Source organism: Odontesthes bonariensis, chromosome 8, assembly GCF_027942865.1.
Source record: "Odontesthes bonariensis isolate fOdoBon6 chromosome 8, fOdoBon6.hap1, whole genome shotgun sequence".
NCBI classification, from domain to species: domain Eukaryota; kingdom Metazoa; phylum Chordata; class Actinopteri; order Atheriniformes; family Atherinopsidae; genus Odontesthes; species Odontesthes bonariensis.
Window position 1 is genome coordinate 30,039,387 of NC_134513.1, and position 27,209 is coordinate 30,066,595.

Here is a 27,209-nt window from a genome sequence, read left to right on the forward strand (position 1 = left end):
GGCTGTTTAAGCTGAACTCTTCACACATATACACAAACATTTCACCAATGTAGCAAAACTGTGAGCACAAAAACTGATTTGCACTGAGTTTGAAATGTTAGAAAGCACAGTTTGCAAAATGTACCAAAGCAATCCATTGCACAACACTCTTTTTGCATAACTGTAAACACAACTCACTGCTTTACACACAATTTCCAAATGATGAACACACTCCTAGAAAAACTATACACATTAATGGATATTTTGTACACTATACTACTAATTATTAGACAACATGTGACAGGTGGACACAATTTTAGATAATCACTTCACCTCGCAACCAGCCTAGAAATAAGTCACAGGAAAGCTTTCTGTGTGGAGAACAATGGAAGGAGAAAGACTTGTCGGAAGAGTGAGGATCAGAGGAGGACGAGGCAGAGGACGTGAAGAAATAAGAGGGAGAGGACAACATGGACCGAGACAAGAAAATGAAGTCTTAGGAAGAGGACGAGGGGGGCAAGGAGCAAGAAGACGAGGAAGGAGAGGAAGGAGACAAACACACATAATTACAGATGACATAAGGGCCACATTGGTTGACCATGTCATCAACCATGGCATGAGCTACAGGGAAGCTGGAGAAAGGGTTCAACCCAATCTGAGACGCTACACTGTAACAAGCATAATCAGAACATTTTGCACTGAGAACCGGTATGTAGAGTCATTTCATACTTCATTTCAACATTGCAGTATAGGCCTACTTGCAATCTGTACATAGAAATACAGTGTACATGTTAGACAATATGTATACTTCTGTAATATGTAAAATACAGTAATGTACAAATGATGCCATTGCTACTTTACAGAATTGCTAGAATTCCGAGAGCTGGGGGCAGAGAAAGACTGTTCACACCTGAGCAGGAGATCCACATTGTGAATATGGTGATGGCGAACAATACCATAAGGCTGCGTGAAATTCAGCAGCGTGTAATTGAAGATGACACAACTTTTGCAAATGTAAATACTGTGAGCATCCCAGCAATATCACGCTTACTTGGCAGAAACAAAATTTGCATGAAGCAGGTCTACAGAGTGCCCTTTGAAAGGAATTCAGAACGAGTAAAGCAACTGCGTTGTGAATATGTGCAGGTAAGCAACAGTATTGGTGTTGAATTCAGAAGTGTATACATGATCCTTTTACATACTGAAGTGTATGTATTTTGTTTGTTTTTTCTTTTTCAGAGAGTAATGGCGCTAGAGGCAGATGCCATGGGCCATGAGCTCATATTTTTGGATGAGGCAGGGATCAACCTCACTAAAACAAGAAGACGGGGCAGGAATGTCATCGGATAGCGTGCCATTACAAATGTGCCAGGGCAGAGGGGGGGCAACATAACAATGTGTGCTGCGATCAGCCAGAACGGTGTCCTTCACCATCATGCCACACTGGGCCCGTACAACATAGACCTCATCATTGTATTCCTCAACCAGCTAAATGCCATCCTCACTAACGCACATCGAGCACACCAAACAAGATATGTCGTAATATGGGACAATGTTAGCCTTCACAGATCTGCTGCAGTCCGTAACTGGTGTCAGGATCATCCACATTTCACTATCCTCAACCTCCCACCTTACTCCCCTTTCCTCAATGCCATCGAGGAGTTCTTCTCTGCCTGGCGATGGAGGGTCTATGAGCGTAATCCCCAGCAGCGTATGGCCCTGCTACAGGCAATTGAGGAGGCATGTGGGGATATTGACCAGGCAGCATGTCAGGGCTGGATACGCCATGCAAGGCGATACTTTCCCCGCTGTCTTGCACTTGAAGACATAGCATGTGACGTTGATGAAATCTTGTGGCCAGATCCAGCAAGGCGTATGGATGTTCAGTAACTTCCTTTTGTTTTCAGTACACTTGTATTGCGTTTTCTTGTGTTTTTATTTACATGTAAAAAAATTATTTTTAGTTTGTTTTGGTGAATGTAAATAAACAGTCATGATTGAAGTGATTCCCTGTGTGTTTATATCAAACGTATTCATGATAAAAGTATGATTTACATTATGCAAAGAAAAGCATAAGCCAAATGTGTGTATCATTTCTACCATTTGTGTGTAGTTGCAGTGTGGGCGTGTTAATCAAAATGATAGGTTGTGTGAATGATTTGCCACAAAAATGCAATTTTTACAAAGGTGTATAATGTTTTTCAACCTTAGTTTGATTTTGCAATGTATCTACAATGCTTTGCTAGATTGGTGTGAAGTTCTTGTAGTTGCGTGTAGAGTTTTGAAAAAGCAGCCAAAGTTGCGAAAATCAGAAATAACTGTAACACTGAGCAGGAGAGTTGGTCATTAATGGTGATGTATTCTGGTACCAGAAGAAAGAACCAGAAACATTCAGACTGATTCTTGATATTAATAAAGATAGCGGTGATGTTTATAAAGGTTATGGTCATCCCCAGGAAGATGATTTCTCAGCTGTGAATAAACAGAGCAGCTGTGAGTTGCCGATACAGAAAGTTAAACTCCATCATTCAGCCACCTACTGCTGCAGGTGTTGGAAGTCTGGTCTCCACAGGGAGAAATGATCCCTGCAGCCTGTACAAAAACCTTCAGATGAAAACATCCAAAGTGAAAAGAGAGAAAGATCTTCCTTCCAGGTCCCCACATTTCATTCAGCTTAGTTGTCTCTAAAGCTGCACGTCTCTGACTGAATCAAGGCAAGGCAATTTTATTTCTAGAGCACAATTCGTACAGAAGGCAATACAAAGTGCTGTACAGCTACATAAAATCACAGGAAGGCAATAAAATCATAAAAGAAGGCAATCACACTGACAGCTTCTCATTTCCACTGATGGATGTTTATCAAATCCATCAGAATCGAACAAAGTGAGATGTAACCAGGTCAAGCTGGAAGCAAAGAGAATACAACAGGTGACAGATTTTACACGCTGGCTTTTCTTTAAATTCAGGTGGAACTGCAGGTAGTGATGGCAGCTGGGTTTATGGATCATTTCATTACTGATCATTTCTAACAACTTTAACTTTATTATTCCAAAGGAAGAAAAACACAGAATATAAACAGATCAACATGATATACATCATCATCCAGTCAGAGTCTCTCTGCACACAAGCTGCTGCTGCTTCATCCTCTCAGCTCACATCGTCCTGTTCATCACCACTCCCATCTGTAGAGAGAAGAAAGAAGAGAGGAGATAAAGGAGTGTTTCAGAACATCCTCAGCTGTCAGCTGCCATCAGCTTTAATAAATATAATAAATAATAAATAAAGTCTAATAAAATACAGCTGAGAGCTGCATGGACCTCCAACCCTCTACTGACCTCAGAGTCTGCAGTTTGTTGTGTGGACTCTTCACAAGATCAGACAGCTCCTTCACTGCTGATTCATTCAGGTAGTTCCTCCTCAGGTCCAGTTCTGTCAGATGGGAGGGGTTGGACTTAAGAGCAGAGACCAGAGAAGCACAGCTGATCTCTGACAACCTGGAGCCCCTCAATCTGAATAAAGAATAAAACATGTGAGCTGAAGCCAACAGGATGCAGGTTAAAACAGTCCAACAGAACAAGTGAAAAAGAGCTCTCATTAATATTAATGACAACATGCTGCTGCTTCAATAAAGACGAAGTGACTTCAGCTCTTAAACTCTGCCAGCTCCACCAGTGGCTCCATCCATACAAACTCATGTTGTGCAGCCAAATGATTCAAGTTTCAAAGAAAACAAACATGTCAGGAGGAACTTTGGAGCAAATGGGAACAAACTGATAGAAATGGAGATCAGGTTCACTGCTTTATTGAAGGTTAAAGGCACAAAAACATGGTGCAGTGATGTTTAATGGAATCATGGAATCAAACTTCTTTAAAGAGTCGACAGCAGCAGAACTTGTTACTGTGACTTGTTGTGTTTGAATATCTCAGTCAGTCCAAACATTACAGAGCCTTAGAAAAGTGTTGGAAGCATCCAGAGGTGGACTGATTGATCAGTTTGGCTGATTAATGGATGCTGATGGACGCTTTGACTAACTATCAGAATCAGTCAGGTATTCTGGCAGTCAGGATTTAACCCCCCTGTCAGCTGACGTCCTGGCTCTCAAAGCAGGTCAGCAGCAAAAGTTTGAAAGTGAAAAAACGGATCAGAAGGTGGAAAAAGTTCAGAATCTGACAGAAAGTTTGAATCTAAAAACAGAAAACATCTCAAATATGAAGAAATGAGACTAAAGTGGAAATAAAACATTATGAAAGAAGAATGAACTTTACATTCAAACTGAAATAAACGTCTGCTGCAGTTTTTTTCACTTTGAATCTCGTTTTGTGTTCGTCACAGAAACTGATGAAGCTTCATGTTTCTTATCTGCTGTTTCTCAGCCTGCATTCACTCACATGCTGCTCACAGCAACTCTGAGCTCTTACTGAATAAAACAGCTGGGAACAGCTCCCACACAGCCAGCAGGGGAACAGAACAGCATGTATCTGCAGTGATGAAGCAGTCCCTGCCTCCCTCCTTCATGGCAGCTCAGTGATCATCCTTTGTGTCTGTGTTGGGCTCACCTGCACAGGGTCGCAGCACTTCACCTGTTCAGCTTCTCTTTGGCTGCACAGCTATCAAACACTGACTCTGCTGCATGTTTTCACACATTTCTCACCTGATGGAAAGCTGCTCACACACACTCACAGCCTCCTTCCATCTGCTGTTACCTAGCAACAAGTTAGCTCACAGCTTTTCTTCCATCCATCGTCCAATCATGTTATTCTTCTTCTGATAAACTCTTCTTTGTGTTTTCCTCACAGTCACTAAATGTCAGCATCACTTTCAGTTGGACTTGACATTGTGTAACAGAGGGAATTATTGATAGAATTCATGAAATAAAGCTCAACTGAAAGTGATTTCCTTTCAGTTATCAGTGGGAGAAGCTTTTTGGCTGGATTTTGTCATCATGAATGAATCTGACTGAAGATAACTGCTGCTGTGATGAAAGCTGTTTTCTAACCAAGTCAAAGATTGTTCATTTCCAACAGTGTTGGAGGGGAGTTTGTTAGTATCAGCTGATTAACGGGCTTTTGGAGTTTTGCTGCTCCAAACTGTTGTTATTGTTTCAGCCAGAAATATTCACCAACTCTGGAGCTCTAGAAGCATCAGCCAGTGATTCTAGATTTGTTTCTGTCTGACAGATTCACTGTGTTTTCTCATTATTTAATGAATCATCATTTCATCAACTAAACCACAGAAGAAGAAAACAGACTTTACCATGAAGACCAGCACAACTTTCACATCATATTAATCTGGACAAACAACTAAAACATGGTGTCTGACCTCAGAGTCTTCAGTCCACAGTGAGGACTCTGCAGAAAGCTGCACAGCTCCTTCGCTGCAGAGTCACTGATGGTGTTCTCACTCAGGTCCAGTTCTGTCAGATGGGAGGGGTTAGACTTCAGAGCAGAGACCAGAGAAGCACAGCTGATCTCTGACAACCTGCAGTTCTTCAATCTGAATAAAGAATAAAACATGTGAGCTGATCCAACAGGATGCAGGTTAAAACAGTCCAACAGAACAAGTGAAAAAGAGCTCTCATTAATATTAATGACAACATGCTGCTGCTTCAATAAAGACGGAGTGACTTCAGCTCTTAAACTCTGCCAGCTCCACCAGTGGCTCCATTCATACAAACTCATGTTGTGCAGCCAAATGATTCAAGTTTCAAAGAAAACAAACATGTCAGGAGGAACTTTGGAGCAAATGGGAACAAACTGATAGAAATGGAGATCAGGTTCACTGTTTTATTGAAGGTTAAAGGCACAAAAACATGGTGCAGTGATGTTTAATGGAATCATGGAATCAAACTTCTTTAAAGAGTCGACAGCAGCAGAACTTGTTACTGTGACTTGTTGTGTTTGAATATCTCAGTCAGTCCAAACATTACAGAGCCTTAGAAAAGTGTTGGAAGCATCCAGAGGTGGACTGATTGATCAGTTTGGCTGATTAATGGATGCTGATGGACGCTTTGACTAACTATCAGAATCAGTCAGGTATTCTGGCAGTCAGGATTTAACCCCCCTGTCAGCTGACGTCCTGGCTCTCAAAGCAGGTCAGCAGCAAAAGTTTGAAAGTGAAAAAACGGATCAGAAGGTGGAAAAAAGTTCAGAATCTGACAGAAAGTTTGAATCTGAAAACAGAAAACATCTGAAATATGAAGAAATGAGACTAAAGTGGAAATAAAACACCATGAAAGAAGAATGAACTTTACATTAAACTGAAATAAACGTCTGCTGCACTTTTTTTCACTTTGAATCTGTTTTTTTGTTCCTCAGAGAAACTGATGAAGCTTCATGTTTCTTATCTGCTGTTTCTCAGCCTGCATTCACTCACATGCTGCTCACAGCAACTCTGAGCTCTTACTGAATAAAACAGGTGGGAACAGCTCCCACACAGCCACCAGGGGAACAGAACAGCATGTATCTGCAGTGATGAAGCAGTCCCTGCCTCCCTCCTTCATGGCAGCTCAGTGATCATCCTTTGTGTCTGTGTTGGGCTCACCTGCACAGGGTCGCAGCACTTCACCTGTTCAGCTTCTCTTTGGCTGCACAGCTATCAAACACTGACTCTGCTCCATGTTTTCACACATTTCTCACCTGATGGAAAGCTGCTCACACACACTCACAGCCTCCTTCCATCTGCTGTTACCTAGCAACAAGTTAGCTCACAGCTTTTCTTCCATCCATCGTCCAATCATGTTATTCTTCTTCTGATAAACTCTTCTTTGTGTTTTCCTCACAGTCACTAAATGTCAGCATCACTTTCAGTTGGACTTGACATTGTGTAACAGAGGGAATTATTGATAGAATTCATGAAATAAAGCTCAACTGAAAGTGATTTCCTTTCAGTTATTAGTGGGAGAAGGTTTTTGGCTGGATTTTGTCATCATGAATGAATCTGACTGAAGATAACTGCTGCTGTGATGAAAGCTGCTTTCTAACCAAGTCAAAGTTTGTTCATTTCCAACAGTGTTGGAGGGGAGTTTGTTAGTATCAGCTGATTAACGGGCTTTTGGAGTTTTGCTGCTCCAAACTGTTGTTATTGTTTCAGCCAGAAATATTCACCAACTCTGGAGCTCTAGAAGCATCAGCCAGTGATTCTAGATTTGTTTCTGTCTGACAGATTCACTGTGTTTTCTCATTATTTAATGAATCATCATTTCATCAACTAAACCACTGAAGAAGAAAACAGACTTTACCATGAAGACCAGCACAACTTTCACATCATATTAATCTGAACAAACAACTAAAACATGGTGTCTGACCTCAGAGTCTTCAGTCCACAGTGAGGACTCTGCAGAAAGCTGTAGAGCTCCTTTGCTGTAGAGTCACTGATGGTGTTCCAGCTCAGGTCCAGTTCTGTCAGATGGGAGGGGTTGGACTTCAGAGCAGAGACCAGAGAAGCACAACTGATCTCTGACAAACTGCAGTTCTCCAATCTGAATAAAGAATAAAACATGTGAGCTGAAGCCAACAGGATGCAGGTTAAAACAGTCAAACAGAACAAGTGAAAAAGAGCTCTCATTCATATTAATGACAACATGCTGCTGCTTCAATAAAGACGGAGTGACTTCAGCTCTTAAACTCTGCCAGCTCCACTAGTGGCTCCATCCATACAAACTCATGTTGTGCAGCCAAATAATTTAAGTTTCAAAGAAAACAAAAATGTCAGGAGGAACTTTGGAGCAAATGGGAACAAACTGATAGAAATGGAGATCAGGTTCACTGTTTTATTGAAGGTTAAAGGCCCAAAAACATGGTGCAGTGATGTTTAATGGAATCATGGAATCAAACTTCTTTAAAGAGTCGACAACAGCAGAACTTGTTACTGTGACTTGTTGTGTTTGAATATCTCAGTCAGTCCAAACATAACAGAGCCTTAGAAAAGTGTTGGAACCATCCAGAGGTGGACTGATTGATCAGTTTGGCTGATTAATGGATGCTGATGGACGCTTTGTCTAACTATCAGAATCAGTGGAGTTTGAGGCTGATGGTTGGAAGACCTCCCACATCTCCAGCAGGAAGCTACAAAGCTGAAGCTACAGATCTGTTCTCCTTCAACTTTAATCTGAGATTTCGCTCTCTGATAAACTGCTGAGCGTACAAATGTCTCCTTCATTCAGCCTCTGTGGAAACTGAGAAATGGATAAGGAGTTGGAGGAAAACATGAGAGAGAAGCACAACTGAACCGGATACAGACGTGAAGCAAGTTCTCCCAAATAAAATAGGAAGTAAAGCTAACAAGATACAGAAGAGGAGCTGATTTCATTAGAAACATGACTGGAATACAGAACATGGAAGTAGAGCAAAAACTGAGTCAACACAAAACAAAAACTTTACAAAAGTAAAAGAAAGACAAACCAAACAGACATTTTCCTTCTTTTCCTTTAAAATCATTAACCTGGAGGAAGCTAATGTGGTACAACATTTGCATCAGGGTGTTGCACATCCCCATATGTCCTATAGGTCTGTGGTGGAAAGTGTGACGTGCCTGGCAGCATCTGTTGGGGCAGCAGCATCAGAGCCAGAGAGACAAACAAACTGCTCTGGAGCCCCAGGAGCAGAGTATGGAAGGAAGAATGTTACTGAGGCTGCTCAGTAACCCGGAAAACACTTCACACCCTCAACATAACCCTGTGAACAAACCAGTTTTAATTGACTATGTGCATTTCCAAAAATCATATTTGAATCCAGCTCTGTCACTAGTGTGTCACTTACATCTGCCACTTGTACGGTCACTTTATATTTTTAAATAGTTTATGGTTGTATGAAACATTTTATTGTTATGTTTTGCTACTGGATTTAAGGTAAACACAAAGAAACTTGCGGCAAAGAAAAAATGAACCACTCAGTGAATAATTCCCTATACTCCCTATATAGATCAGTGATCTATCAATTCCTTAACCAATTTCTCCATCTCTTTTTGCCTTCTAGACTTAGCTAAATGTACCCTTTCAACTCTCTATCTTGCACCCCAAATCTTTCTACACCATAGGAGTAAATTATATATCCCATCTTCTCTAGCCTATCGCTTGTATTTCCTCTTAATCTATCTAATATTATCGATAAATCTTTATTGACTGCCTCCCATTCTTTGTTGCCATTTGCCCTAGGCCACAACTCTAGCTTTCCGCTCCATATTTCTCTCTATAACTGGCCTATTCACCTCAGTATCAGCTGCATCCCTTCTTAGAACCTCCTCCTCCACCATCAGGATGCTCTCTATGGTGGTCCTGTAGAGGTTAACCAGCAGGTGATGAGGGAGGTGGGCCTGGTTTAACGCCCTGAGGAAGTAAAGGCGCTGCCCTGCTTTCCACCTGCCAGGAGATGGTGGTGGACCAGGTCAGGTTAGCCCAGATGTGGACTCCGAGGAACTTAAAGCTCTCCACCCTCTTGACTTCTTCTCCCCTGATGGAGGGAGGGGAGCATGGACTTCTTGGATCTCCTAAAATCCACAATAAGTTCCTTATTCTTGGATGTGTTTAGGCCCAGATTGTTGTGGAGACACCGGTGGGTCAGGTGCTGGACCTCCTCCCTGTTGGCCGGCTCGTCATCGTTTGTCCTACAGCGGTGGTGTCGTCAGCTAACTGGGTGGGTGGGTTTACTTCAGAACTAGTTGCCACACAGTTAAAATGCAAAGAGGTCTATAACTCGGAGCTTTAGTCCCTGGGCTACAGTAAAGCACTGGGTTGAAAGTTGGACGAGCTTCCAGTGGCCTGATAGTGTAACCATGGCTTATGGTGAACATGCTTCTCTCCCTTTTCTGACTCTTTCTACATTAAAGTCCACATTTGAAGTTGGTCAGTGAAACACTGTCAAGTTATTTCTATCACATTTTAGAGAAAAAAAATCCAAACTTTTCTGGAAAATGAAATCTAATGAAAACATTATTCCATTCTGGTTAAATGTGATGATTAAAAAGGTCAAACTTCATCAGTACTGACTCAACTTGCTGCACTCTGACCTGTTATTGTGCAGCTGAATCATGGATTTTCTGTCAGTTATGGCTGACAATCTGACATTTTTAACATTGATCAGAACAATCTTTGAGTTTGGTTTTAATGTCAGAAATAAACAACAATGCATCACTTCTGCCTGACCACATTTAAATGATTTACTGTGTTTATCTTTTTAATCTGGGACATCTGGAAATTCATCAGTGAATGGGTGGAGCCTTTCTGTTGGGAACTTCAGATGAAATGTTGAACAGAACCTGCTTCAGAGCAGGTCATGTGATCACCACCTGTTACCACGGTGATCTGACACTGAAAACTCTGACTGACTTTAGGCCCAACAGTCCTCGGTAAGCCATAAATCTGTCCTTGTAGCACAGCCCTCTGAAGAGGTGGCACCATCTCTCTGTGCTGGCAGGGCTCTGCTGCACATCTGTTACTTCTGGATTTTTACATTTTTAAACACAAATCAAACAGCTTCTTCTTCTTTGGTGTAATTCTGAATTCCACTCTGGTTTCTGCACACTTTTTTATGGATTCTTTTAGTAGGTGATCCTCTCAACTTTGGTGATTTTTCATCCTTCATGTTTAGAATAAAGTGCTGAGTCAGTGCTTTGCCATTTCCTCCAGTCTGTCACTGATTACTGGGTGAAGGCTAAAACCCAAAGGAGACTGAGTCATTGTAGTTAAAGTGACTGAACTCTGCACATTTATCATGTTCAAATGAGCAGCAGAACCAGCAGATCTGTCAGTTTGGGTTGCAGTTTAATCTTCATCCAGCTTTCCAAACTTTACTGATCAAAGATCTCTCAGATGAACCCAGAAAGGTGAGACAAAGCTACATTTCAGCTGCTCCATTTTTACTTCTGATAAAGTGTTTTCTCTCCTTTTATGACTTAAGAAAAATGTTTTTTACCAGGGTGATTTTTCTAAGGAACAGCTCTGCTTCAGTCTCTGAAAGTGAGAAAAGAATTGCCTTTGCAGGTGAAAAAGATGTAAGGGAAGATTAATTCAGACATGTGGAATATGTCTCAATATTTGGATAGTTCCACGCATCACTAAATCATTTCAACTAAAACACAAGAACTAAAAGAGAGATGGTTTTAGTTTGAAGCTAACTTTGATTTGATATCAAATCTTCTCTTTTCTGTTATTCTTCATATTTTAGTGGCTGGCCTTCTCTTCTATGCCGTGGTGTGCTGGGAGGCAACTTTGAGATGAGAGATGTCAGCAGACTGGACAGGCTGCTGAGGAAAGCTGGCTCTGTGGCTTCTGCAGAGCTGGAGTCCTTAACATCAGATGCAGAGAAAAGGACTCTGAACAAGCTGCTGTCCATCATGGACGATGAGCAACTGATCTGTGCTGAGTGCTGACAGAAACAGCTGACATTAACAAAGTGTGTCAGTGCTGCAGGTTATTTTAACCAGCACTCATGGAAATATAGTGTAGAGGAAGTGTCCTATAAAGGATTGCAGTTCCCACAGTCCCTGAAGGCAGCATGATGGGGGTCCCTTCAGCCTCCTCTGTTATTCTGGCAGTCAGGATTTAACCCCCCTGTCAGCTGATGTCCTGGCTCTCAAAGCAGGTCAGCAGCAAAAGTTTGAAAGTGAAAAAACGGATCAGAAGGTGGAAAAAAGTTCAGAATCTGACAGAAAGTTTGGGAATCTGAAAACAGAAAACATCTCAAATATGAAGAAATGAGACTAAAGTGGAAATAAAAAAGCTGCTCACACACACTGACAACTTCCTTCCATCTGGTGTTACCTAGCAACAAGTTAGCTCACAGCTTTTCTTCCATCCATCGTCCAATCATGTTATTCTTCTTCTGATAAACTCTTCTTTGTGTTTTCCTCCCAGTCACTAAATGTCAGCATCACTTTCAGTTGGACTTGACATTGTGTAACAGAGGGAATTATTGATAGAATTCATGAAATAAAGCTCAACTGAAAGTGATTTCCTTTCAGTTATTAGTGGGAGAAGCTTTTTGGCTGGATTTTGTCATCATGAATGAATCTGACTGAAGATAACTGCTGCTGTGATGAAAGCTGCTTTCTAACCAAGTCAAAGATTGTTCATTTCCAACAGTGTTGGAGGGGAGTTTGTTAGTATCAGCTGATTAACGGGCTTTTGGAGTTCTGCTGCTCCAAACTGTTGTTATTGTTTCAGCCAGAAATATTCACCAACTCTGGAGCTCTAGAAGCATCAGCCAGTGATTCTAGATTTGTTTCTGACTGACAGATTCACTGTGTTTTCTCATTATTTAATGAATCATCATTTCATCAACTAAACCACTGAAGAAGAAAACAGACTTTACCATGAAGACCAGCACAACTTTCACATCATATTAATCTGAACAAACAACTAAAACATGGTGTCTGACCTCAGAGTCTTCAGTCCACAGTGAGGACTCTGCAGAAAGCTGCACAGCTTCTTCACTGCAGAGTCACTGATGATGTTCCAGCTCAGGTCCAGTTCTGTCAAATGGGAGGGGTTGGACTTCAGAGCAGAGACCAGAGAAGCACAGCTGATCTCTGACAAACTGCAGAGCTCCAATCTGAATAAAGAATAAAACATGTGAGCTGAAGCCAACAGGATGCAGGTTAAAACAGTCCAACAGAACAAGTGAAAAAGAGCTCTCATTAATATTAATGACAACATGCTGCTGCTTCAATAAAGACGGAGTGACTTCAGCTCTTAAACTCTGCCAGCTCCACCAGTGGCTCCATCCATACAAACTCATGTTGTGCAGCCAAATGATTCAGGTTTCAAAGAAAACAAACATGTCAGGAGGAACTTTGGAGCAAATGGGAACAAACTGATAGAAATGGAGATCAGGTTCACAGTTTTAATGAAGGTTAAAGGCACAAAAACATGGTGCAGTGATGTTTAATGGAATCATGGAATCAAACTTCTTTAAAGAGTCGACAGCAGCAGAACTTGTTACTGTGACTTGTTGTGTTTGAATATCTCAGTCAGTCCAAACATTACAGAGCCTTAGAAAAGTGTTGGAAGCATCCAGAGGTGGACTGATTGATCAGTTTGGCTGATTAATGGATGCTGATGGACGCTTTGACTAACTATCAGAATCAGTGGAGTTTGAGGCTGATGGTTGGGAGACCTCCCCCATCTCCAGCAGGAAGCTACAAAGCTGAAGTCAAGGAGGAGTTAGAGTGTTAAGTTCAGTGTTTCCATTCAGTCTTTAAACATTCCAGCTTCCATCAGAGTCACATAATTTAGAAGCAGACAGAAACACAGCAGGCAGCAGCTCAGCTTAGAGACTCATCTTCAGGAAATCCAAACACTGGACTAATGAGCAGATCAGTACAGATGCTCGCTACCAAAGCTGTTTCTCCATGGAGTTTAACTGGGCCGAAACATGAGTTTTTCCATCAGTTGAAACTGAAAGTCAAGTCTTATTCTTTAAAAAGAAATTTCATTCAAACTTAAAACAGATGATTTTACTTTGTTGTTATTTGATGCATGCTTTACAGCTACATAAAATCACAAGAAGGCAATAAAACCATTAAAAAGGAATAAAAAAATAAATAAAATAAAAGAAAGAAATTAAAAAAGAAAGAAATTTAAAACCCATTAAAATAATCATTAAGTAATTAAAAAGTGAAGAGTGCAGATAAAATACTTTCAGGTGTCATATGCACAGCTAAACAGAACTGTTTTCAGCCTGGATTTAAACATTGTCAGAGTTGAGGCCTGTCTCACATCTTCTGGAAGACTGTTCCAGATTTTAGGGGCATAAAACTGAAACGCAGCCTCACCTTGTTTAGTCCTGACTCTGGGCACCAGCAGGAGACCCCTCCTTGAGGTTCTCAGAGCCCGAGTTGGTTCATATGGCTCTAACATGTCAGAGATGTACTTTGGCGCTTGACCGTGAAGAGACTTGTACACAAGCAGAGCTGTTTTAAAGTCTATTCTCTGAGCGACAGGAAGCCAGTGCAGAGACCTGAGCACTGGACTAATATGGTCGTATTTCCTGGTTCTAGTCAGGACTCGAGCAGCAGCGTTCTGGATGTACTGCAGCTGTCTTACAGCCCGTTTAGAGAGCCCAGTGAGCAGGCTGTTACAGTAGTCTAACCTGCTGGAGACAAACGCATGGATCAGTCTCTCTAAGTCTGGTTTAGACACTATTCCTTTGATTCTGGCAATGTTTTTTAGATGGTAAAAAGCTGCTGATGTTACAGATTTAATGTGGCTGTTAAAGTTCAGGTCTGAGTCCAATATTACCCCGAGATTTCTAACTTGATAGTTAGGTTTTAGAGAGAGAGTCTCAAGGTGACTGATAACACTTTCTCTTTGTTTCTGTGGGCCACTGACAATGATTTCAGTTTTGTCTGAGTTTAGCTGGAGGAAATTGTTTTGCATCCACACACTGATCTGTTCGATGCAGCGACACAGTGTGGACTCCCAACACTCATGCTGCTTGATGTGTGTGCTGAGAGTTAACGCGGACTGGGTTTTAACAATGAACAACTTGTTTAACCCCTTGTGTTCGTCTCCATTTTATGTTCACGAGCCGGGCCGTAACAGTGAACATTAGAGACTATGGGTTAACGGTGTTATTGGAAAAAAAAGGTGATCACTTGTTACTTCTGGGCTCTCCTCTATGGAGGACTGAAACAGCCATAATCTGAAATATATACAAAATATATAAATAGTTTGATAAATAATTTTGTAAGATGATAAATTCAACTAAAATAATAAGAAAAAACAGAATTTGTGCCTAAACAAACATAAAGAATGTCATTTTTCTGCGTTAATTCTATTGTTTCCTGGTTTAATTGTGCTAATGTTTCCATTTATTTACTTTGTGACTCAGTTTTGAATTGAATACATTTTTACAATTAGAATATATTTATTTTTCTTATTTTGATTTATTATTCCTGTATTAGTTTCCTTTGCAATGTTGATCTATTTAATCCCTCCAAATCATTAATTTCTTCATTTATTTTGATTTCTCCATATTTTCTTTTTTTATTCAGTTTTTGTGTTTGTTTGAAGATATAAATGAAAAATATTACAATTAGAATGAATTTCTTTAACTTTTGTGGGAGTCTCTTATAGTTTCTGATAATGTTCTGTGCTTACGTGATGAAATGAATACTTAAAGATCTGGAAACTGTCTGAGATCTTCTGATTACATCTTTAAAAGTATGGAAATAAATTCAAGTTCACTTCTGAAAATCCAAGTAAGGTTCTATTTAGGGAACATTCTGGAAGCACTGAAACCACTTTAGCTGAAACCCCCAAAAATGAACCAACTCAACACGGTTAATGACAGTTTTATAAATTCTCTCATAATTTGATGCAGTTACATTTGGAATAATTAAGGTGGAATGAAAGTCAGTTCCCACTGAACCCCTCAGTTAAAGCTATGGTAGGTAATCCTAGAGAGCTAGCAAGAGAGCTAGCAAGATTCGAAAGTGTCCCCTCCTCTAAGCTCCAACCCCCCTCCCCATTCCGTCAGTGCTTCATCCAAAGCCGGTAGAACCGCGTGCGCACACGGAGCAGGGAGCCGACAGAGGGGGGCGTAGGCAGAAAGCAGAGGCATCTGATTGGTTTTTTGTAGGCGCTCCAATCCGAGATCAGCGGGACTGGTCAGCTTTTTCTCAGTCCTGCAGCTGCCACAGAGGTCTGATTATTTTCGTCCCTTTTTCTAAATACATCTTGTATAGATTTCTCTCAGGATAGACGGACCATTTCACCCAGTATTACACAATGTGTTTCTGAACAGGATTACCAACCATGTCTTTAAGTCCTGATGGACTGGAGAGGGTCAGAGGTAAAAATGGGTGCCTGATTATGTTGTAAAATGGGGGAACAAACAGCTCTATGACAATATTCTCAATCCAGAACCATCTTTAGAGGCCAGTTGTTGCCAGATTAAAATACACGTTGACTTGAAACTGCACAACACAATTGGCTGAACGGGTGTCACATTTTTATGAATAGTGAACTTTTAAAGTTTTCAATAAAGCTTTGTACAGCAAATATGTATCTATATCCATTAGAATTTGAGAGTTATGCAGAAAAAACAACATAAATAAGCTAGATGCCTTCAATGTGAACACCGAGGTGTTGAAACACTTAGTAATCTTCAGTTATAAACTGCCTCGATCTGGTGATACTAAATTCAGTTTTAAAGGAAATACGACAGCATTTTAAATGAATAAAGATCATTCTTTTCCCTGTTCTCTGTCCTCACCTCACACTCCTCTGGCCCACCCGTCTCTGCTCCTCCCTCTTAGGGTCATTGATGATAATGGGGAGGGTGTTACACCAGCTTTTGTGTCTTTAGTCAGTTACTTTGTATAAAAATACCTTGCACACTTACAGTTGTCTTCTTTTAAGACAAAAAAAGAAGGAATTATGCCTTTTCCCTCCTCCTGATACCTTGTTTTTCTTGGAATGTTCTGATACAAACCAGAGAGAAGAACACATTGTTCAATGTCAGTGGATGAAGAAGGATGATTTTGTGCTGAAAACAATCAGAATTTGGACTAAAGCGTTGCCTTAGAAACAGAAATATGTTGCTTTCATGAAACACTTTAAGTTTCTTATTATTAGATGTGAGGTTGAAGAGATTGATTTGAGAAAAGAAATTGAGAGGGACGGAGGGTGGGTGACTGGAGCCTGAAGGCCAACATCTGTGCTGCTCCACCACGTTCCACTGGAGACCCAGTGGGAGAAATCTCAATGTCTGCTACCAAAGCTGAATGCTATCATTTTCATTCAGCTTCACATTCAGTCCCACATGGAAACGGAATTTCTAATAAAGAATAAAAAGGAACTTGGTGGTTTGGTGGTAGCTTGGCATTCTCTCTGTGTGGCCTGTAAACTTGGTGTTGTTATAAATTTGGAGTTATGCAAAAAAACCTTTTTGCTGCAGGACTTTTCTACTTTTAGCTAATTTATCATTTGAATAAATTAAGTGGAGCAAAAAGGTCCAAACTGAAAATGATTTACTTTAAATTATTAGTGGGAGAAGCTTTTTGGCTGCATTTTGTCATCATGAATGAATCTGACTGAAGATAACTGCTGCTGTGATGAAAGCTGCTTTCTAACCAAGTCAAAGATTGTTCATTTGCAACAGTGTTGGAGGGGAGTTTGTTAGTATCAGCTGATTAACGGGCTTTTGGAGTTTTGCTGCTCCAAACTGTTGTTATTGTTTCAGACAGAAATATTCACCAACTCTGGAGCTCTAGAAGCATCAGCCAGTGATTCTAGATTTGTTTCTGTCTGACAGATTCACTGTGTTTTCTCATTATTTAATGAATCATCATTTCATCAACTGAACCACAGAAGAAGAAAACAGACTTTACCATGAAGACCAGCACAACTTTCACATCATATTAATCTGAACAAACAACTGAAACATGGTGTCTGACCTCAGAGTCTTCAGTCCACAGTGAGGACTCTGCAGAAAGCTGCACAGCTCCTTCGCTGCAGAGTCTCTGATGGTGTTGTTGCTCAGGTCCAGTTCTGTCAGATGGGAGGGGTTGGACTTCAGAGCAGAGACCACAGAAACACAGCTGATCTCTGACAAACTGCAGCCCCTCAATCTGAATAAAGAATAAAACATGTGAGCTGAAGCCAACAGGATGCAGGTTAAAACAGTCCAACAGAACAAGTGAAAAAGAGCTCTCATTAATATTAATGACAACATGCTGCTGCTTCAATAAAGACGGAGTGACTTCAGCTCTTAAACTCTGCCAGCTCCACCAGTGGCTCCATCCATACAAACTCATGTTTTGCAGCCAAATGATTCAAGTTTCAAAGAAAACAAACATGTCAGGAGGAACTTTGGAGCAAATGGGAACAAACTGATAGAAATGGAGATCAGGTTCACTGTTTTAATGAAGGTTAAAGGCACAAAGACATGGTGCAGTGATGTTTAATGGAATCATGGAATCAAACTTCTTTAAAGAGTCGACAGCAGCAGAACTTGTTACTGTGACTTGTTGTGTTTGAATATCTCAGTCAGTGCAAACATTACAGAGCCTTAGAAAAGTGTTGGAACCATCCAGAGGTGGACTGATTGATCAGTTTGGCTGATTAATGGATGCTGATGGACGCTTTGACTAACTATCAGAATCAGTGGAGTTTGAGGCTGATGGTTGGAAGACCTCCCACATCTCCAGCAGGAAGCTACAAAGCTGAAGTCAAGGAGGAGTTAGAGTGTTAAGTTCAGTGTTTCCATTCATTCTTTAAACATCCCAGCTTCCATCAGAGTCACATGATTTAGAAGCAGACAAAACACAGCAGGCAGCAGCTCAGCTTAGAGACTCATCTTCAGGAAATCCAAACACTGGACTAATGAGCAGATCAGTACAGATGCTCGCTACCAAAGCTGTTTGTACATGGAGTTTAACTGGGCCGAAATATTACTTTTTCCATCAGTTGAGACTGAAAGTCAAGTCTTATTCTTTAAAAAGAAATTTCATTCAAAGTTAAAACAGATGATTTTACTATGATGCAATTTGATTGTAGATTATTTGATGCATTTTCATTTCAAATCTTATTTTATGTGTTTTTTCGTGTTTGAATTCTTTTTCCTTCAGATTCAGATTTTAATTTTCAGATTTTTCTGATTTTCAAAATTGAAATTTTGGAAACAAAATAACATTTTATAGATTTGACATAGAAATGATACTTTATTTACAGGCAGGGAACTGACCCCAGAGTCTTCTGTTTACAGTGTGGACTCCCAACACTCATGCTGCTTGATGTGTGTGCTGAGAGTTAATGCGGGCTGGGTTTTAACAATGAACAACTTGTTTAACCCCTTGTGTTCGTCTCCATTTTATGTTCACGAGCCGGGCCGTAACAGTGAACATTAGAGACTATGGGTTAACGGTATTATTGGAAAAAAAAGGTGATCACTTGTTACTTCTGGGCTCTCCTCTATGGAGGACTGAAACAGCCATAATCTGAAATATATACAAAATATATAAATAGTTTGATAAATAATTTTGTAAGATGATAAATTCAACTAAAATAATAAGAAAAAAACAGAATTTGTGCCTAAACAAACAAAGAATGTCATTTTTCTGCTTTAATTCTATTGTTTCCTGGTTTAATTGTGCTAATGTTGCCATTTATTTACTTTGTGACTCAGTTTTGAATTGAATACATTTTTACAATTAGAATATATTTATTTTTCTTATTTTGATTTATTATTCCTGTATTAGTTTCCTTTGCAATGTTGATCTATTTAATCCCTCCAAATCATTAATTTCTTCATTTATTTTGATTTCTCCATACTTTCTTTTTTTATTCAGTTTTTGTGTTTGTTTGAAGAAATAAATGAAAAATATTACAATTAGAATGAATTTCTTTAACTTTTGTGGGAGTCTCTTATAGTTTTTGATAATGTTCTGTGCTTACGTGATGAAATGAATACTTAGAGATTTGCAAACTGTCTGAGATCTTCTGATTACATCTTTAAAAGTATGGAAATAAATTCAAGTTCACTTCTGAAAATCCAAGTAAGGTTTTATTTAGGGAACATTCTGGAAGCACTGAAACCACTTTAGCTGAAACCCCCAAAAATGAACCAACTCAACACGGTTAATGACAGTTTTATAAATTCTCTCATAATTTGATGCAGTTACATTTGGAATAATTAAGGTGGAATGAAAGTCAGTTCCCACTGAACCTCTCAGTTAAAGCTATGGTAGGTAATCCTAGAGAGCTAGCAAGAGAGCTAGCAAGATTCGAAAGTGTCCCCTCCTCTAAGCTCCACCCCCCCTCCCCATTCCGTCAGTGCTTCATCCAAAGCCGGTAGAACCGCGTGCGCACACGGAGCAGGGAGCCGACAGAGGGGGGCGTAGGCAGAAAGCAGAGGCATCTGATTGGTTTTTTGTAGGCGCTCCAATCCGAGATCAGCGGGACTGGTCAGCTTTTTCTCAGTCCTGCAGCTGCCACAGAGGTCTGATTATTTTCGTCCCTTTTTCTAAATACATCTTGTATAGATTTCTCTCAGGATAGACGGACCATTTCACCCAGTATTACACAATGTGTTTCTGAACAGGATTACCAACCATGTCTTTAAGTCCTGATGGACTGGAGAGGGTCAGAGGTAAAAATGGGTGCCTGATTATGTTGTAAAATGGGGGAACAAACAGCTCTATGACAATATTCTCAATCCAGAACCATCTTTAGAGGCCAGTTGTTGCCAGATTAAAATACACGTTGACTTGAAACTGCACAACACAATTGGCTGAACGGGTGTTACATTTTTATGAATAGTGAACTTTTAAAGTTTTCAATAAAGCTTTGTACAGCAAATATGTATCTATATCCATTAGAATTTGAGAGTTATGCAGAAAAAACAACATGAATAAGCTAGATGCCTTCAATGTGAACACCGAGGTGTTGAAACACTTAGTAATCTTCAGTTATAAACTGTCTCGATCTGGTGATACTAAATTCAGTTTTAAAGGAAATACGACAGCATTTTAAATGAATAAAGATCATTCTTTTCCCTGTTCTCTGTCCTCACCTCACACTCCTCTGGCCCACCCGTCTCTGCTCCTCTCTCTTAGGGTCATTGATGATAATGGGGAGGGTGTTACACCAGCTTTTGTGTCTTTAGTCAGTTACTTTGTATAAAAATACCTTGCACACTTACAGTTGTCTTCTTTTAAGACAAAAAAAGAAGGAATTATGCCTTTTCCCTCCTCCTGATACCTTGTTTTTCTTGGAATGTTCTGATACAAACCAGAGAGAAGAACACATTGTTCAATGTCAGTGGATGAAGAAGGATGATTTTGTGCTGAAAACAATCAGAATTTGGACTAAAGCGTTGCCTTAGAAACAGAAATATGTTGCTTTGATGAAACACTTTAAGTTTCTTATTATTAGATGTGAGGTTGAAGAGATTGATTTGAGAAAAGAAATTGAGAGGGACGGAGGGTGGGTGACTGGAGCCTGAAGGCCAACATCTGTGCTGCTCCACCACGTTCCACTGGAGACCCAGTGGGAGAAATCTCAATGTCTGCTACCAAAGCTGAATGCTATCATTTTCATTCAGCTTCACATTCAGTCCCACATGGAAACGGAATTTCTAATAAAGAATAAAAAGGAACTTGGTGGTTTGGTGGTAGCTTGGCATTCTCTCTGTCTGGCCTGTAAACTTGGTGTTGTTATAAATTTGGAGTTATGCAAAAAAACCTTTTTGCTGCAGGACTTTTCTACTTTTAGCTAATTTATCATTTGAATAAATTAAGTGGAGCAAAAAGGTCCAAACTGAAAATGATTTACTTTAAATTATTAGTGGGAGAAGCTTTTTGGCTGCATTTTGTCATCATGAATGAATCTGACTGAAGATAACTGCTGCTGTGATGAAAGCTGCTTTCTAACCAAGTCAAAGATTGTTCATTTCCAACAGTGTTGGAGGGGAGTTTGTTAGTATCAGCTGATTAACGGGCTTTTGGAGTTTTGCTGCTCCAAACTGTTGTTATTGTTTCAGCCAGAAATATTCACCAACTCTGGAGCTCTAGAAGCATCAGCCAGTGATTCTAGATTTGTTTCTGTCTGACAGATTCACTGTGTTTTCTCATTATTTAATGAATCATCATTTCATCAACTAAACCACTGAAGAAGAAAACAGACTTTACCATGAAGACCAGCACAACTTTCACATCATATTAATCTGAACAAACAACTAAAACATGGTGTCTGACCTCAGAGTCTTCAGTCCACAGTGAGGACTCTGCAGAAAGCTGCACAGCTCCTTCGCTGTAGAGTCACTGATGGTGTTGTAGCTCAGGTCCAGTTGTGTCAGATGGGAGGGGTTGGACTTCAGAGCAGAGACCACAGAAGCACAGCTGATCTCTGACAACCTGCAGTTCCTCAATCTGAATAAAGAATAAAACATGTGAGCTGAAGCCAACAGGATGCAGGTTAAAACAGTCCAACAGAACAAGTGAAAAAGAGCTCTCATTAATATTAATGACAACATGCTGCTGCTTCAATAAAGACGGAGTGACTTCAGCTCTTAAACTCTGCCAGCTTCACCAGTGGCTCCATCCATACAAACTCATGTTGTGCAGCCAAATGATTCAAGTTTCAAAGAAAACAAACATGTCAGGAGGAACTTTGGAGCAAATGGGAACAAACTGATAGAAATGGAGATCAGGTTCACTGTTTTATTGAAGGTTAAAGGCACAAAGACATGGTGCAGTGATGTTTAATGGAATCATGGAATCAAACTTCTTTAAAGAGTCGACAGCAGCAGAACTTGTTACTGTGACTTGTTGTGTTTGATTATCTCAGTCAGTCCAAACATTACAGAGCCTTAGAAAAGTGTTGGAACCATCCAGAGGTGGACTGATTGATCAGTTTGGCTGATTAATGGATGCTGATGGACGCTTTGACTAACTATCAGAATCAGTGGAGTTTGAGGCTGATGGTTGGAAGACCTCCCACATCTCCAGCAGGAAGCTACAAAGCTGAAGTCAAGGAGGAGTTAGAGTGTTAAGTTCAGTGTTTCCATTCATTCTTTAAACATCCCAGCTTCCATCAGAGTCACATGATTTAGAAGCAGACAAAACACAGCAGGCAGCAGCTCAGCTTAGAGACTCATCTTCAGGAAATCCAAACACTGGACTAATGAGCAGATCAGTACAGATGCTCGCTACCAAAGCTGTTTGTACATGGAGTTTAACTGGGCCGAAATATTACTTTTTCCATCAGTTGAGACTGAAAGTCAAGTCTTATTCTTTAAAAAGAAATTTCATTCAAAGTTAAAACAGATGATTTTACTATGATGCTTTTTAATTGTAGATTATTTGATGCATTTTTCATTTCAAATCTTATTTTATGTGTTTTTTCGTGTTTGAATTCTTTTTCCTTCAGATTCAGATTTTAATTTTCAGATTTTTCTGATTTTCAAAATTGAAAAAAGTTTTGAACTTGACAAAGTTTCTGCATGTGAAAACATCTGAAATATGAACAGATATACTAAAGTGGAAATAAAAAACTGTGAATGAAATTGACTTTGAAAGTGAAATAAAATCCTGCTGCACTTTTTTCATGTTGAAAACCTTTTTTTAGTTTCTCAAATAAACTGATGAAACTTCATGTTCCTGATCTGCTGTTTTTCAGTCTACATTCACACACGTTATTCACAGAAACTCAATGTTCTCCTCATAAATGAATGAAACAGATGAAAACAGCTCCAATAAAGCCAGCAGGTGAAGAGAACAGCATGTACCTACAGTGATGAAGCAGTTCCTGCCTCCCTCCTTCATGGCAGCTCAGTAATTATCAGTGAGATTATTAGTGGGAGAAGGTTTTTGGCTGGATTTAGTCATCATGAATGAATCTGACTGAAGATAACTGCTGCTGTGATGAAAGCTGCTTTCTAACCAAGTCAAAGATTGTTCATTTCCAACAGTGTTGGAGGGGAGTTTGTTAGTATCAGCTGATTAACGGGCTTTTGGAGTTTTGCTGCTCCAAACTGTTGTTATTGTTTCACCAACTCTGGAGCGCTAGAAGCATCAGCCAGTGATTCTAGATTTGTTTCTGTCTGACAGATTCACTGTGTTTTCTCATTATTTAATGAATCATCATTTCATCAACTAACCCACTGAAGAAGAAAACAGACTTTACCATGAAGACCAGCACAACTTTCACATCACATTAATCTGAACAAACAACTAAAACATGGTGTCTGACCTCAGAGTCTTCAGTCCACAGTGAGGACTCTGCAGAAAGCTGCACAGCTCCTTCGCTGCAGAGTCACTGATGGTGTTCCTGCTCAGGTCCAGTTCCGTCAGATGGGAGGGGTTGGACTTCAGAGCAGAGACCAGAGAAGCACAGCTGATCTCTGACAACCTGCAGTTCTCCAATCTGAATAAAGAATAAAACATGTGAGCTGAAGCCAACAGGATGCAGGTTAAAAAAGTCCAACAGAACAAGTGAAAAAGAGCTCTCATTAATATTAATGACAACATGCTGCTGCTTCAATAAAGACGGAGTGACTTCAGCTCTTAAACTCTGCCAGCTCCACCAGTGGCTCCATCCATACAAACTCATGTTGTGCAGCCAAATGATTCAGGTTTCAAAGAAAACAAACATGTCAGGAGGAACTTTGGAGCAAATGGGAACAAACTAATAGAAATAAAGATCAAATTGACTGTTTTATTGAATGTTGGCAGATTAAAGGATGCTGATGTATTATTAGTGGGATTTTGTCTAAAATGGTGGTGTCATTAAGTTTGCCAATGACACCACCATTTTAGGTCTCATCGCAGAGAAAGACGAGACCACCTACAGAGAGGCGGGAGCAGCACTTACCGCCTGGTGTCAGGTGAACAAACTCTCTCATAACATTAGCAAAACAAAAAAGAGATGGTGGACTTCAGAAGGAGACAGTGAGAGAGGGGACACTGAAAGCTCTACATCAGCAGTGCCATGGTTGAAACGGTCAGCAGAGGGCAGATCACAGAGGACCTATCCTGGACTCTGCTTGTGGATATGTTGTGCAGGAAAGCTCCCAGTGGCTCCTCCTCCTGAGGAAGCTGATGGAGTTTGGCATGAATCTCAACATCATCACCAGCTTCTACAGGAGCACAACCGAAAACCTGCTGACGGGCTGTGTTATGGTGTGATACTGTCTGCCTACAGCCGCAAAACACTGCAGAGAGTGGTGGAAGCAGCACAGCACAGGGGAAACTCTTCCTGCCATGCAGGACAAACCCCACAAGCGATGCTTTGGGAAGGCACGCAGTATCACCAAGGAGCCAACTGTTCTCCTTGATACCGGAAGGCAGGCAGTACAGGAGCCTGGCAGTACAGGAGCCTGGCAGTACAGGAGCCTGGCAGCACAGGAGCCTGGCAGCACAGGAGCCTGGCAGCACAGGAGCCTGGCAGCACAGGAGCCTGGCAGTACAGGAGCCTGGCAGTACAGGAGCCTGGCAGCACAGGAGCCTGGCAGTACAGGAGCCTGGCAGCACAGGAGCCTGGCAGTACAGGAGCCTGGCAGTACAGGAGCCTGGCAGCACAGGAGCCTGGCAGCACAGGAGCCTGGCAGTACAGGAGCCTGGCAGCACAGGAGCCTGGCAGCACAGGAGCCTGGCAGCACAGGAGCCTGGCAGCACAGGAGCCTGGCAGCACAGGAGCCTGGCAGCACAGGAGCCTGGCAGCACAGGAGCCTGGCAGGACAGGAGCCTGGCAGCACAGGAGCCTGGCAGTACAGGAGCCTGGCAGCACAGGAGCCCGGCAGCACAGGAGCCCGGCAGCACAGGAGCCCGGCAGCACAGGAGCCCGGCAGCACAGGAGCCCGGCAGCACAGGAGCCCGGCAGTACAGGAGCCTGGCAGTACAGGAGCCTGGCAGCACAGGAGCCTGGCAGCACAGGAGCCTGGCAGTACAGGAGCCTGGCAGCACAGGAGCCTGGCAGCACAGGAGCCTGGCAGCACAGGAGCCTGGCAGCACAGGAGCCTGGCAGCACAGGAGCCTGGCAGCACAGGAGCCTGGCAGCACAGGAGCCTGGCAGCACAGGAGCCTGGCAGCACAGGAGCCTGGCAGCACAGGAGCCTGGCAGTACAGGAGCCTGGCAGCACAGGAGCCTGGCAGCACAGGACCCTGGCAGCACAGGACCCTGGCAGTACAGGAGCCTGGCAGTACAGGAGCCCGGCAGCACAGGAACCTGGCAGCACAGGAACGTGGCAGCACAGGAGCCTGGCAGTACAGGAGCCTGGCAGCACAGGAGCCTGGCAGCACAGGAGCCTGGCAGTACAGGAGCCTGGCAGTACAGGAGCCTGGCAGCACAGGAGCCTGGCAGCACAGGAGCCTGGCAGCACAGGAGCCTGGCAGCACAGGACCCTGGCAGTACAGGAGCCTGGCAGCACAGGAGCCTGGCAGCACAGGAGCCTGGCAGCACAGGAGCCTGGCAGTACAGGACCCTGGCAGTACAGGAGCCTGGCAGTACAGGAGCCTGGCAGCACAGGAGCCTGGCAGCACAGGAGCCTGGCAGTACAGGAGCCTGGCAGCACAGGACCCTGGCAGTACAGGAGCCTGGCAGTACAGGAGCCTGGCAGCACAGGTGCCTGATTGATTAAAATATGTTCGGGATGGTATTTTGTAACGTTTGTCTAGCGTCCAAAGCATTTTCTGAAAGTTTGTGACGGTGTACACGGGCACCATGTGGTATGTTGCAGCATCTGTAATGTCTTTGTGCCTGGTGGACGTCGACTCGTATGGCGTAACGCTACTGAACGCATCAGCGACCAAACTTTGGTGACAATTTTTGGTGATGTTGTCAGAGAAGTAGGACTTTCTTGCATTCCTCAGTTGTAAATTATAAGAGTGAAGTTTCTCTTTATAGATGTTATAATGAACCTGGAGATTTGTTTTTCTCCATCTTTAGGACTGCAGGATGCTGAGACTTTGTTCCATCTTCTCATCCAACACATTTCATTATGATGCTGATCCCCTGCTGCACGTTCAGATGCTTATGAGAAAAAACACTGAAAAAACAGACTTACTGTGATGGTCCTCAGTGTGGATCAGTATAACATCAGTCTAATATGTAAAGTTTAGTGTCAACACAGCTTTCACATCACATTAATCTTGGAACACAACTAAAAGGTGGCGTCTGACCTCAGAGTCTTCAGTCTGCAAAGTGGACTTCCCAGAAAACCACACAGCTGTTTCACTTCTGAATCCTTCATGGTGTTCCAGCTCACGTCCAGTTCTGTCACGTTGGAGGGGTTGGACTTCAAAGCTGAGGCCAGAGAAGCACAGCTGATCTCTGACAAACTGCAGTGCTCAAATCTGAATGAAACACAAAAACATGTAGAAAAAATGGATTCAAATGTGCTTTTATATCTTTGCAGGCCTTAAATATTAGTGTCAGCATCAAATAATTATTCAATGTGTTTTCTTACATTTGATGAACTAGAAATTAAAAATGAAGATGCAGGAGAATTAATTGTGTCTGAAAACGTGAAGACCTCCAACAGTTCCATTCAGTGAACTGACCTCAGAGTCTTCAGTTTGTAGTCTGGACTCTCCACAAGATCAGACAGTTGCTTCGCTGCTGATTCCTGCAGGTTGTAGTTGTACCTCAGGTCCAGTTCTGTCAGGTGGGAGGGGTTGGACTTCAGAGCTGAGACCAGAGAAGCACAGCTGACGTCTGACAATCCACAGCACTGCAATCTGAATAAAGAATAAAACATGTGAGCTGAAGGCAACAGGATGCAGGTTAAAACAG

General features: G+C 41.6%; 1 protein-coding gene across 3 annotated transcripts in view; it reads right to left on the reverse strand.

Moving 5' to 3' along the window:
- Positions 1 to 2,688: 2,688 nt before the first annotated feature.
- LOC142385542 (NACHT, LRR and PYD domains-containing protein 12-like) overlaps positions 2,689 to 27,209 on the reverse strand; it is an 80,124-nt gene continuing 55,603 nt past the window's right edge. For all 3 annotated transcript variants that reach the window (XM_075472164.1, XM_075472163.1, XM_075472165.1), the window contains exons 10-19: positions 26,978 to 27,154; positions 26,597 to 26,770; positions 23,670 to 23,843; positions 21,674 to 21,847; positions 17,375 to 17,548; positions 12,352 to 12,525; positions 7,284 to 7,457; positions 5,300 to 5,473; positions 3,315 to 3,488; positions 2,689 to 3,161 (exon numbers count right to left, since the gene is read on the reverse strand). In XM_075472164.1, coding sequence (XP_075328279.1) covers positions 3,149 to 3,161; positions 3,315 to 3,488; positions 5,300 to 5,473; positions 7,284 to 7,457; positions 12,352 to 12,525; positions 17,375 to 17,548; positions 21,674 to 21,847; positions 23,670 to 23,843; positions 26,597 to 26,770; positions 26,978 to 27,154 — 1,582 coding nt within the window. In that variant the 3' untranslated portion in view covers positions 2,689 to 3,148. The remainder of the gene's footprint in view (positions 3,162 to 3,314; positions 3,489 to 5,299; positions 5,474 to 7,283; positions 7,458 to 12,351; positions 12,526 to 17,374; positions 17,549 to 21,673; positions 21,848 to 23,669; positions 23,844 to 26,596; positions 26,771 to 26,977; positions 27,155 to 27,209) is intronic.